Genomic DNA, 13,679 nt, shown 5'->3' with positions numbered 1-13,679 from the left:
ATAGCAATAATAACGAGCTTTTACAGTTGGAGGTGCGTAAGATGAGATTGAAGTTACCTGCAATGGGAGTCTGGTCTGGCTCCTCGTTCAACAAGTCGTCCTGGAATATCATTGGTGGAGGAGGTGGCGTCGGAGATGGCGCCTTAATATCGGAAGGCACTGCCATCGGGGACACCACGAACTCATTGGTTGTCTCTGTGAATGCGGGCTCATTCTCTTCCAGCAATGTGTGGGACGTGAGACTGGTGCGATCGACGAGCTCGTCGAGGACCATCTTAGTGTTTTGGCCACCAATAAGGTGCTGGCTCAGGAGACGATCGTTGAGATCGTTGCATCGCAGCAGATCCAGAGAGCTCTCCTCGATGTCCGAACCGATCTCCGAGAGATCGCTCACCTCATCGGTGGTCTTGTCCCCAATCTGGGCACGTACATTCTCCCTTGGTGCCGGCACTAGCATGCCAACGCTGCTCTGAGTCGCCGAGCTGCGTTTCTTCTTGAACAGCCAGTTGTCCTCCCAGTTTCCATCACCGATCATGCCCGAGGTGATGGATCCAATATCTAGATGGGAAATATGGGTAATAAAGGTGCCCTTGAATACCCAGGAAAATGTATTTGATCACTTACCATCCTCGGATTCGGTCACGGATGCTGAAAAGTCTGGCAGTGGCACCATGTGTGCGGCTATATAATCACTAAGGACAGATTCCCTTTCCAAGTCCGCTTGCAGGGATTGGGATTTGCCATTCTGTAATCAAATGTGAAGTGGGTTTAAGCAGTGGGTTTAAACTACAAGCAATTAGTCACTTACATCCAGTCCGATTTCATGATCGGTGAGGCTGCAATCACTTCGTGGTTCTATGGAGCTTCCGGACGTGGTGCTCAGCGCTTCGGCATTGAAATTCTCGTCAATGTGGCGACCACTCAAGTCCGGAGTACTCTCCGCCACCAGCCTTGTATTCCCTTCCTTATCCGCAATCTGGCCAGAAACCGTAAAGGAAAAATGGTAAAATTTTAGCCTTGGCATTGTAAAAAAGCAATAGCCGTGTTGTTGAACCCCAGAGTTCCCGATTTGTTGTGGGTCAACTGCTTGTAAGAAAAAAAGCCCTTAAGCTGATTATACCCGGCAATATTTAGCTACTATGACACTTGACGACCAGACCCTCGTTTCGTCATCGATTACCAGCCCAAATTGATTGAGTGCCGTTGCGAAGTCAATTACTGGCCAAGTTGCAGAAGGAGAATTTGATAACGCAATTGGGCAGTTTAATGCTGACTGGATTAGTGACGCTGTGATAAGATCGGAATACCACTGCTGATATGGCTCGCTCAATCATTTCACCAGCTGCCCACGTTTATACCTCAGCAATCTCATATATTTACTTGATCGTCTGGATGATCAGCCATGATCCTGAGTGGGGTAATGAAACTTATGCGACTTTCCAACAAATTGAATAATCCAATTATCTTTGGAATTGATTCCGCTGTTCTTCCGCAATGTACACCAGGTAGTTGGCTAAAACGTCTGCACGGGCAAGACAATGGACTGCAACTAATTAGCCTGGTCTGTTTCGGCGATGTGCCAACTGGAATATCGAAGCCTCCCAAGTGCAGGTCGAATGAAAGCGAAAACTGGGCGGAATTGGCCAGTTAAAATGGCGGATATGGTCGGCTATTCACGGGGGAGGTGTTGGAGGGGTTGGTCAATAGGGTAGTTCCACAGGTGGTGTAGTGGTGGAGTGGATAGTGGGGTTTCAGAAAGCTTACCTTATTTAGCACCGCTGTGGCCAGCAGATCCTGATAGATCTTCGGCTCGAAGTAGTGCTCGGTGCGATGGCGCCGCTTCAGCCCGTTTCCGTTGGCCAGCTCGGACACGTGGGATCTGGTGTCCAGGCTGATCTCCGAGACGGCTCCGCTGACGCTGAGGGAGGAGCTCCGCAAGGTCTCCGCTATGATCGTCTCGATAAGACTGCGTAGTCGGGTCTGCGAAAGGTCCGCCAGCTCGGAATCGGCATTGTTGTTATTATTATTATTGTTGCTATGGCCATTTACGATGGCCGGAAGATCTGAAAGCAAGTGTCGAGCTTTGTTAGCGGAATTTACAAGAGCCAGAATGCCAGCCGAAACCACACACTACTCGTACAAGATATGCTTGGTTAGCAGAGATCGATACAATAAAAGTGAAAACTCGGTTACTTCTAGACTGGTGCTTATGAGTGTGTGAAAGGCGAAGAAAGTAAATGATTGAGTGAGTGTTTTAGCCATACCTAATTTCACCTCAATGACGTAAACCACGTAAAAGACAATTACGGCCAAAACGGCATACATGCCAGTGACTAGGCCCAAAGTGAAGTCCATGCTGCATGCATATGTATATAGGTAGATATCGCAAATATCGTATACGTCTGATACCGCTGAGCCGTTGATATCTCGCCTATTTGTTTATTTACGTTTGTGTTTCGTTTTTGTTTGGAGCATTCATTGATATAACGGTCGGCTGGGCTGCTAATTATATTGAGCACATATTTGAGTTTGGCTTTTTGTTGCTGGCTTTGTTCCCCTAATTGAGCTGAAAACATAAATTTGTCACCGCCTCCCCTAAACGCTTGAACAACCGTAGCTCCCCGAACTTCGAGAGTCTAACTCCAGTCAGGCTGAAAATCGCGATTCGCTGTTCGCATATTTATCATTTTCCTTTGACATGCTAAGTCTATTAACGTATTGCGGTAAATACCACATCGCATAATGAATAACCCCGAGTTATCTATTTTGCGTTACAATGCCGCCTGTATTTCTTTATCTAGTGATGTCTAGCTGCCCAAACAGCTAGTCCCCCGTTAGTCATTGCAAAAAGGTGTGGAAAAAGTGTCACAGACCCACACTTTTGTATCCAGAACGAGTCATCAATGGAAATAGCCCCAGAAACTGGCCCCTAGGACAGACAGAACCAACCGGATCGGATCACTTCTCGATCACTGAGTCTATTGTGCGACTCCAAAGATCCAAAGTTCAGGGTTCAGGCGAAATCACTCGGGCAATTATCACTCGCTGTTTTCCACTTTATTTTTAATTTAACCGCCCAACCAGCCAGTGGGTTCAAGTGCTCGATAGTGGCCCTTCCGACGGCTCCGTCTTCGATCTGTTAACTGGCCCGCGATAAGTTGGGTGCACAGGGCTTACTTGGCCCAGAGCTGCTTTATTTAGTTAAGGTCAATGATAAACTACCGAGTGAATGGGGTTACGGAAGCGTGTTGAAAGTCCGCAATCATCTTTTCACGATCATAATTCGCTGTTAATCTCGGGATTACACATTCGGAGCTTCAAGCGTGGATATCGGGGATGGGGATCATTAATATTTATTAGCGTTGATTAAGGCCTCTTCCTCGTCTGCCGCTTTGTTTTACCTCACGATTATTGATTTCAATTTTTGCTCATTATATACTTTTTGCCAACTTAGTGCCGGGTCAAGGTTGTTGATAACTCGTCACTTGGTGTCTTGGTCTGTTTGACTTAGGGCCTAATCTGGCTGCTGGAAAAGTGCCTTTATCTGCTGACCGGAATTCTTGTTCTATGGACGACTACGCAATGTATGTTGGCTTATACCATGTTATCACACGCGTTTCGGACGGAATTTTTGGGCCGGAGCGGAATTGGCGTTTCGATCGCGACGCGTCGCTTCTGGCAACTGAAGTTAAGTTCGGTGCGATTGCCGAGCGGTAAGCGGCGAGCGTCTAAACGCTCACTCACACACTCAAGTTCATATTTTGTATGGGCACAGTGGGCCTGGTTGTGTGTTTGGTTTTGCAATTTTCAGGCGCTTTACAGCCCAGATCGCCGAACTAAGCTGGAAGCGTGACCAAATCAATCGACTGTTCAGACACAGCATCTTGAGTGGTCTTGTAAGTAAGACATTTACGCCAATTTTCCAATCACGAAACCTGTTGGTGAGCAACCCGCCAACGGTGCGTATGATTAATGCCTATCGCTGTCTGTCATTTGATCTGAGATTCGGACTATGGGTAGCGCAGCACTCGAAAAAGTACCGTCAAGGCGGAGTGTCATAATGTTCTCGCTGTCATCGGCACTTCAATAGCTAAAAAGCCTTATCAAAACGGTCTTATCACCGACTCTCTGGCACTTCTTATCAACCAGCATTGACCGCGATTTCAGTAGGTTGAACAGAGAGGTACAGATTGTAAGGAGGGAGAGCGCTGCAGGTTGTTGATTTTGCTATTTTAATTGGACTCTCTGGTTATGGCCCACTGATAGGAGATAGGAGCTTTACTACAGTTGTAAACATAGATTTGTTTTAGGGTTTTTGGTGGAGAGCCGCAACATATAGCCGTACTGATGAATACCAAGGGTAGGAAATACATATCACTGGGTTACGATTAATATACGCTTTTTTTAACAAAAACTATTTGATAAGTTAAACGATTAACAAGCTCTCTTTTTGCTGAACTATATATACATATATTAAAAAGAGTTTATTTTTTAGGGGCATACAAATTTTTAAATATTCAAGGTTAAATTTGGTAAATTGTTTTTTAATTATTGCTATTTAATTTTTATTTATTTTAATTAATACTGCTAAGCTAATAATACTGCCTACAAAAACTAGTAATCGACGTTACAAAGGTTAGCGTACAAAACGGGCGATTACAACGTGCTCGATCGATTAGTCACTATCGATTACCGATTACTTACCTCCCCTGAGCGCAAGCGCGAACAAACTGTTTTCCAAATTGATAAGCAGGTTACTCAGCTTCGCATGGAACTTATCAAAGAGTTGCAAGTCTGATTGTGTGTCATGTGTGTGTGTGTGGGGTGCAAATATCGGTTAATGAGCAAACAAAACTAAATAGACAGAAAGTCTTTTCAGCAAGCTCTCACCTGAAAGCTTGCCTAAAAGTATGCTTCGACTTATCGCTCACCGGCCAGCAACAAATGTTGCTAAGCGCTTGGCAACACGTATATGTAGCGAGTTTTAAAAAATGTTGCATCACCAATTGAATTTGATTTGCACAAATTGCATGAATTGCATTCGCTCTAATCGAATCTCAGGCAATCTGGGTACTTACAGTTCTCACTTTTGGACAGCTGCCCCACTTTGACGTGGTCCAAATTGTCGCCCAGCATTTCGGCCACAATCTGCTCCACGTACTCCCTGATCTTGGCCCGTTCGTCCATGTGGGCGGTATGACCAATCTGGCTAACGCTTTCGAATTCTGCAAATATAGACTAGATATTCCAAGTACTCCCTTCCTGGAACTGCACTCACGAATGCTGCTGTCGTTGCCATCGCGCACAATCGGTATGTACACCTCACTCCTGGCCCTCATCGGATAGACGAACTTGTGGCGGTTGAAGGACATTTGCTCGGCTACCCACGAGGAGGTGTGGGCGAGCGACTCCTTGGAGCTTTGGCATAGCTGGCACTCCCACTTGGCGTCCTTGGGCCGCCAGTCAGAGCACTTGGGCCCGCGGCAAACCGATTTTCCGCAGGTGCAACATGTCACGTAGCTGGAAAAGTTTTTCCCAGATCATTACATTTATAAAATACTCGTCGATACTTTTGTATATTAAAGAGATATTTAATAAGCTAGAACGTAAATCTTAAACCATTTAGCCATTTATATAATAGCTATATAAAGATATTTATTTATATATAGATATATAGAATATTCTTATATACCTTTAATTAATTATTATATACTTAATTTTGATTAATTATTAGTTCGTTAGGAGTAAGTACCTCAGCCGATGCAGAAGAGAGTATAAAAGTCCTTTCCAAATAATATTTTGCAAAGGTGTATGTTTCATTAATTTATTATATTTCTATGAAGAAGCAAGCTTTTGAATACATTTCAAAACGCTGATATCAGTAATGTCAACGATGTCAAACAGGTATTTCGCATATTCCTCTGGAGAAACGAATTGTACTCACTTTTTGGCACTGCCCAGATCCAGGTCCGCACAGCAGACGTTGCAGGCGTGATCCTCGCTAGACTCCTCCTTCCTCCACTTCTTATTCGCTAGTTTGCTGGAAGAGAGAAGGCGGAAGGAATCGCGCGTTAGTTCGAGAATGTTGGATGGTGGAAACCAGATGATTAGTCAGGTCGGTTCTAACGATTAGCTGGGGTTATTCAACGGCCAGAAGGTCGCTGGCTTAAACTCAACTCAATTAGTCGGTAGCTATTGATCGTGCTGCCAACTTTTGAACCAGTCCAGTCCAGTACTTCCCCAGCAAATAGTGGGCGGTACACCCAACCACAATTGCATTGGGCAATTGACTTTCTCCCGGCTGTTAAACCCCGTAAATTGCATAACAACGCAAACCCGTTGGACCAGGCAAACAAAAAGGCAATGAATGGGGTTTTAAAGCCGAGTTTAATCAACTTAGGCGAAATGGCGCGGCTTAAAGTATACATGTAGCTCTATCACACATCTTACAATCTAAGAGACGCACTGCCTCGATAGGTATTCGGATTATGTCAGTCACTTACAGTTCTTACACAAGAGAGAAGAAGGGAATTCCTGGGTGTCTTGTACGTGCTCGAAATCAGTAATCGGCCAGCGGATTGCTGCTCAACTTATTCAAATGGCAAAATTCGCAATTTCGCTTACAAACAAACAAATATTACTTAAGGAAAAAGTCAACCGTTAACAGCCTTCAAAAACATTACGCTTGCGAAAGATTCAAATAACTTGCATAGACCGTAGGAAATAGTGGAAAACAAAAGGTGTAGGAGAAGATCAGTCAATATACCCGCTTAAACCAATCTAATTTAAATATACATATATTCTAGCCTAAGTCGAAGTGGGCAAATGATGCTGCTGCTGCTGTTGCTGCTGTCGCTGTCGATGGAATCGCATCCTTCTCCGCGCCCAGTGCTCATAGTTGTTCTCCAAATTCTCGTAGTAGATCTGCTCCTCCCCATCTGGCCCTCCGTTCTCCTCCCAATCCTCGGCGGGAGGTCCGAGGACCGGATCGGTGGAAGTCAGCTTGAGCAGCACCACCTCCATGGTGCAGGCCATGAATAGGAAGCCAAGCACCGCGAAGCTGATGGGCAGGCACATGAGCCGCTCCACCTGGCACAACACCACCGCGGAGAATAGCATACTCCCTGGATCTCGATCTGGAGCTGGATCTGTGCTGGATTCTTTGCTGGTTGTTGGGCTGGCTCCAGGTGGGATCGGGTTTTCAGGTATTCAAAATGTTTGTCGACTGATTAGCGCCGTTGGGCTTGCTGGGATTTGGCATGGCACTCGCGTTAAACCGATTTCGCCAATGGAAGCACTTAATGCCAATTCGCTATCAAATGGCGATCCGCGTCCCACGACACTGACAACTTTCTCGCACAAGGTTCGCCTTTGTTATGCGCAGTTGGCTTTGAGAGTCGGCGGTCAACAGCTGAGATCGCGTCTCTGTGGCTCCACAGCAATAGCGCTATAGCCTCTCCACAGCCCCACAAAGCCACAGCCGTATTCCATGCCGGTTTCGATCGTGGAGAGCGGGAATCCACTGCCTCTCCAAGCGCTAAACAAACTCGTCAATGACGTAAGTTGGAGTCCCCCTGCACATGATCCCGTCGAACGGGTCTACATAGTGGCTATAGTTGTATATAGCGGAATGGGAGCCATGACTGCGCACATTTCCATGCAGATTTATCGCCTTTCTTCTCCGATCTCCGATCTGTTTGATGCAAGAGCTGGAAAGCTGGTCAAGCAGGAACCGTTTTGGGGGAGATACGTGGTCGAAAATCAGCAGTCAGCAGTCCGCATCATCGCCTGTCTGCTGCATTCATTTGTCGACTAATTTATTTTTGGCAATATTTTTCCCGCTCGCCGTCTTGGCCTGAACTTCATTAATTTCCAAATGCTAATTGTGAGAAACATTCCGCAAACGAGTTAGCTTGGTTCTTGTTTGGCAATATATAATGTATGCATGCTGCGAGCGGTTTATTAACTAATCAATCGACTGCTGCCTGGATTTCAGTTTTAATCACTATTTTGGCAACAAATGGCGCCACGCAGCGGCAACACTTTCATCGGCATTATGCTTTTCAAACAGCGATCTCATGTCTTGAGTGGCCGAGATTCCCTTGAAATCCGTGCTGGGAATCTGGGCTAATATATGTATGTGTCTCATTAGCATATTCCCGCACTAGAAAGCGTCAAGCCCTCAGGTTCCGTCGTTATTAATATCCCAACCGGGCCAAAAGCTTTCACAAACGCGCCATTGATAACATAATCTCCAGAATTTCCTAGAACTCCAAGCCGGAGATTAATAAATTCTTCGTGGAACCAAGCAAGTGGCATCGTAAATTGTTTTATTGATATGAGAGTAATAATATTTTATTCTCCAAGTTTACTATCCGACTTTTGTGAGATCATCACTAACCGTATCTAAGAGGATTTATACATTTTCTTGATTCACCACCTGGCAAAATATTCAATTTGTTTAATAATACACTTTAACATGTAAGCCTAAAAGCATGCTTTAAAATGGGTATATTGGAGGTGTTTGCCCATATTTAAACAGCTATTTCCACAAACAAATTCGAAAACAGTAGTGCCCATCATGCTTGCTTAAAGTTTAAACCATTTCCACAAGTTGATATTGTTCTCACAATCGGTTTTGAATCGCACTTTTAAACACTGAAAATACTTCGGTCATAACTTTTTGCGGCTTTTCACTTGCCATAAAGCCAACATAACTGGTTTGTTCTCACTTTAATAGCGTATAAAACACAGAATTTCTGTGCATATCTGAGCTGTGCCATCGGCCAGAGTTAATTGCATTTGGCTGACTTTCCATAATTCCACAACTCGTTTGGCTCTTCAGAGACGTTTATAAAATGTCGTCTTTTAGAGCCAGAAATTAAAAAGTGAATTTAAAGCGAACTAAAATTCTCTTTTCTGTACTTAGAAATGAAAACAGTAAGCTTCATTTTAGCTGTTCCTGTTATTAAATATTAAATTTGTAAGAAGACTTTCTAAATATAATAATAAAAAATTGCATTATGTTTGCATAACTTTAAGTCCTATAGTTTCGATACGCATACTTTTCTAATACACTGAAAAATGATGTGTAACTGCCGCCGCAGTAATAATACAAATAATATTGTCAACAAAGCGGCTAATTAAGTTGCCATTGAAAAGGCGACGAAGGGAGAACAAATGAGGGGCGTTGTTAGTCATGGCCAATTGTTATTGCCAATTTGTGACGCTTTTTAAGGAAAAAGCAGGTGGAGGGGGCGGTGGAAAGTCGTTCCCTTTGTTGGCCAACGACTTCCGCTGGCCATTCTTCGAGATTCTATGGGCTTGTGCTTGTGACCGGATTCGCGATAAGTCAATGACAGTTTGTCTGGACTGAGAATGTTATAAAACGTCTAACGGCGAGGCACAACAGGTGCCGCATAAATTGGCGGCAGGTGGCGGAGATTGCGCAATCCTTAATTAAGGCGAAGCTACGCACTCGATGCCCAAAGTGAGCAACTGCATCGCCATCGCCATTGGTGGGGCAAGAAACCAGTGGCAAAAGAGCAGGTGGAAAACGGCGACTGGAGAAATGGCAACAATTATGTCAAATCTCCTCAGCTTGTCCATTTCCCACACGCAAACGCAATCAAGTCATGCGAAACGATGGCCACGTAACCAGGCTGGAGCTGCTGCAGTCAAGAAAGTTTAGTTTCAGTTTCTATTCGGATTTATCTCGCGCTGCATTTGTATCTGCCACTGCAGCATATACATACACATATGAAAGTGCATCTGCACGTGCGGAGCTTAGCTCACGTACCCGAACTTGTATCCATCGGATGCCATATTTTGATTTATCTCCATTTGATTAACTCACCCCAAGAGCTGCTGGGCGCCACACTGCAGCAGATAGGCGCCTCCAATGAGACCCACCACGGAGGTGAGTCCCAGCAGCAGGTTCCCGCTTCCAGGTCGGTTGATTGGCAACTCCATGAGGCAGATGTAGGGGCGCATCCAGCGCTTCAGGCACTGTGGAGTTCGCATTCAATTCAATTACGACATCGACTTCGATATTGATTTTGATTCTGATTCCGTGGTATTTGCATTAGAAGCACACACACACACACTTATCGGAAGCACCTCTGATTTAATTCCACCTCAAGTGAAACCCCCAACTAGACTAAATCAACAAAATAGCCGGAACAATTCTGCACTTAACTATTTTTTTACTACTTATCAGAACCAAAAATTCTCCATGCTTTAATCACTTTGTGAGCATTTTACGTGGGTTTCGGCCAATACATACTTTGGCCTTAGCCTTATCAAAAAGTTTTTGTTTGTTCAGTTTAAATTGCCTAGATTTCGACCTGAAGTTGTATGGGTAAATACCCTTTGCAGGGCATTTAAGTTTCGAATTTTTAGTTCAATTGGAAATAGGTAAGACTGTAATGCAGTTAGTTCCCAGATAAAACATCACGTAAATGAATATTTTTAAGTACAACTCATTGCAATTGCTTACACTTAAATTCGTGACTATTAAAGGTAAATAATTTCCAACATAATGCAAAGAACGATAACTGAAATTGTTGTCATATACTCGTATCACTTAAAGAACATTATTCATTTAAGTATGCAAATCTCGTAGTTTAGATGCTATCACTTTGGAAAAACTTAAAAACACTTAGAAAACTTTGTCTACAGTTTGAATCACGTACTAGCAGTTATTAATTTATTTGCCTAAGTGTTTTCCTTTGTGTTTATTTTTGCACATTGCGATTAGCACTAATTAAACTTGATAAATGCCAGTATGTGCTTTTTGCAAAGCTCCTATCGACAGTATGTCTTTTTTCTAGCGAGATCTTCACCAGATATATGTAGTTGTTAGTTGCATAATTTCTTTGGATTTTGCATTTATTATTTACAAAAATTGTAGCTTCCGTTGTGTGTGTGTGGTTCTAAGAAAGATGTATTTAATTATCGTGCTATTCACTTCAGTTGGCATTTAAGGTGTGGGATTTATAGATTTATTTATGAATTTATTGGTAGTAGTTGTCGAATCTTCCCACTGAATCTAACTGAACTTCACTGGCGGAATATCTGAATAAATAATTACCGCAAAATTTGATTTTTCGTTTGGTTTGTTATTTCTGTTTGCAGTTACGAACGACGGTTATCAATCACTTTTCGAGCAGTATGCTTCTGAGGTGTCTGCCACACGAACTGAGACCGCTAATTGCCATTGCCCGTTCCCGCCGATCACCTTACTCCATCTTTACAAAAACCCAAACACCGAAAACAATCCCGAATGCATGACGCACAAATTGAAACAAGTCTTGGCTATATATTCGCCGGAACATACAACAAAGCTGATTAAAATCACGTGGATAAGGGCCTCCAGTGCCAACGATCTTCAGGTTAACTTAACGAATGGAGCAGCTGACTCCGACTGCGACTGGAGCGGCGACAGGTTTGTTTTAGCAAAATTGTATTCGGTTTTGTTTACTTTTTGCACAATATATAACTGGGGTATATGGGCATTATATTGGATTTTGTTTGCCCACTTCGTTATGGTGGATCGCGTATATAGCCGACCGCGCGTTGATTTGATAAGATGTACATATAAATATACGAGTATATTTCGGTATGCGACGAAAAACTCGCAGATAAGTGTCAAGACTATTTGGGATGTTAGGTCACAAACGGGTGTACACTCTTTTCGATTGGGTTTAATATACGGCCAAATGTTTCCTGATTATTACTTGTTTTTGTTAATATTTTTGTTGTTTTTTTTTTGGTTTTAGAATTTGTGTGCGTTGCGGGCGAGTAACCAAAATGGAACTGGAATGGCCCCTAGTGGCGCAGTGGGTCAGCACTTTGTTGGCCATGCAACTAGGTGGTGGAAGGCAAATCCCCATTGAGCCGCAGAAATATGGACACTTATAACCCCACCCCGTCCAATATTCTCTGGCATGCCGCATTGTCCAACGGACCTCTTGCAAATGCAATTGCAAATGCCACTTGGCAGCTGCCAGTCACATGTCCGCCGCTTGAATGGGCGCAAGAGTTTGTGGCCAAAAGAAAAAACTAACGAAACGAAATCGATTGGCCCTGCCATTGGCCATGCAAAGCTTGCGGCAATTAATTGGCATTAATCAACTTAATTATGAAATATTCGATAAGATTGCCACTCCACTCCACAGCCAACGAAGCTTGTGTGGAAAAACGAAATTATCATGGAATGGGTTCGAGATTTTGGGGCTCTAATGGTAACTAAATGTGGCCAAGTCGAACGGTTATTTCGGTTCTATAAAACTCTATCAAGAATAATTATTATAAAAAAAGAGGGAAATTATATACTTTAATGTGCTACAATTATCCCCATATAACGTGTACCTTTTCTATCACTAAAAAGACAACAATATAGTTCAAAGAGGTTCTCCAATTACGATCGCCGAACTGGGTTGTTCCTCATTATCATTCTAATGGAACTTCCCCGCCATATTTTCCCAACCAAATGGCGAACTCATTCGAAAGCTCCGTGGTCAGAAGCAGCGGGTTCCTCTATGGCAATTGTCGAAAAGAATTCCCAGAAGACTCAGACTGCTCACGGAATGACTTCTGGCTGTACGAATGACATGGCTGAGTGACTAGTGACTGACTGCGCCCGAGATATTGTCATTTCCATTTTGAGGTCGGCTAATTTGCATAAATTGATATCCGCCCGCAGTCTGGGAGATGCAGATGCAGATGCATGCACCCAGTGCAGTGTGTAGTAAGATTGTGGGCTTCATGGGCACTCAATTCGGTTCAGGCCAATCCCAGATGCCAGTGGCTTCCGTTCTGGCCACATGGTGAAATCAACGTCCAATTTCCACAACTTCAATTTATTGTCATTAAAATGTAACCCATTAAATAAATTAAAAGATCGAAATATAAGTGTTTCCCTGTACTTTCAAATCAAATTGAAGAGAGAATCTGGCTCTAAAAGTGCTAATTTGGGTCAAATGAAATGTTGAGACAATGTGACCAACATGGCTAATGAAAGGTATGACAAGAAAGAGCTTCACTCACCTTAATCTATCGCGCAGCTGCTGGTGGGTGAGCTGGTCCCGCTGCAACACCTGGAGGATCCTCTGGCACTGGTGCAGTCGCTGGCGCCTCCTCATGGTGGGGGACTCCGTCTCGAGCACCGCAATCCCGCTGTCCACGCTGGAGTTCAGCTGCTGCTGGGCGGGATCGGGACTGCTCTCCTGGCTGTTGTTGTTGCCGTTGTTGGTGTTGCATCCTAATGGCGATGTTGTTGCTGCTGGCACTTCACTTGCCATGTTGCTGCTGTCTCCGATGGGCGGTGTGTGTAGTTTGCTTGCGAATCGGGAGCGGCCTTTGGCCATTTCCATTTCCGCACTCAGTGTCTTATGCAGGCACTGTTTTACACTCACGCACATGAAACACTTTTGGCAAACAAATTCGCCTTACTGCTTGTTTGTTTTTTTTTGGGTTTTTAGCTTTTGTGTGTTAATTACGCGCCAGTTACGAGCATTGTTTTGCCTCTGGAAGCGGGCACTGCCGCACTGCCTCCACTTGGGCCACCGAAAATAAAAATCGCTTACGGAGCAGCTTATCAGACGACGCGATACACAAATTCAAAACTTCCCATGCGGGGTGCTGGTTGTGTTGGTATGGTGTTTTTGTGCCTGGGA

At 44.0% G+C, this 13,679-nt stretch overlaps 2 protein-coding genes and 1 long non-coding RNA gene across 16 annotated transcripts in view; 1 reads left to right on the top strand and 2 right to left on the bottom strand.

The window, feature by feature from the left end:
- Nucleotides 1-13,679, bottom strand: part of LOC6528453 (titin homolog) — a 24,722-nt gene extending 11,043 nt beyond the window's left edge. Inside the window, exons 1-10 of one of the 14 annotated variants that reach the window (XM_015198467.2) lie at nt 11,093-11,784; nt 9,857-10,008; nt 5,945-6,040; nt 5,279-5,520; nt 5,079-5,225; nt 4,705-4,794; nt 1,765-2,063; nt 809-976; nt 625-745; nt 58-558 (exon numbers count right to left, since the gene is read on the bottom strand). In XM_015198467.2, coding sequence (XP_015053953.1) covers nt 58-558; nt 625-745; nt 809-976; nt 1,765-2,063; nt 4,705-4,794; nt 5,079-5,225; nt 5,279-5,520; nt 5,945-6,040; nt 9,857-9,993 — 1,801 coding nt within the window. In that variant the 5' untranslated portion in view covers nt 9,994-10,008; nt 11,093-11,784. Of the gene's footprint in view, nt 1-57; nt 559-624; nt 746-808; nt 977-1,380; nt 1,550-1,764; nt 2,064-2,264; nt 3,703-4,704; nt 4,795-5,078; nt 5,226-5,278; nt 5,521-5,944; nt 6,041-9,856; nt 10,009-11,092; nt 11,785-13,050 lie in introns of those variants that run through there. The other 13 variants (XM_015198461.2, XM_015198460.3, XM_015198458.2 and 10 more) reach the window with 13 other exon arrangements.
- LOC26535255 lies at nt 6,369-7,402 on the bottom strand. The gene has a single exon (XM_015199117.2). The coding sequence runs from the start codon at nt 7,117-7,119 to the stop codon at nt 6,808-6,810; it is 312 nt and encodes a 103-aa protein (XP_015054603.1). The 5' UTR covers nt 7,120-7,402; the 3' UTR covers nt 6,369-6,807.
- LOC26534830 lies at nt 11,318-12,922 on the top strand. Its single transcript, XR_005560272.1, has 2 exons — nt 11,318-11,446; nt 11,781-12,922. It is a non-coding gene; the product is annotated as an uncharacterized LOC26534830 (long non-coding RNA).

The sequence above is a fragment of the Drosophila yakuba genome, chromosome 2L (genome assembly GCF_016746365.2).
Source record: "Drosophila yakuba strain Tai18E2 chromosome 2L, Prin_Dyak_Tai18E2_2.1, whole genome shotgun sequence".
Lineage (NCBI taxonomy): Eukaryota > Metazoa > Arthropoda > Insecta > Diptera > Drosophilidae > Drosophila > Drosophila yakuba.
Note: the sequence above shows the minus strand (reverse complement) of the source record. Positions and strands in the feature narration are given on the sequence as shown.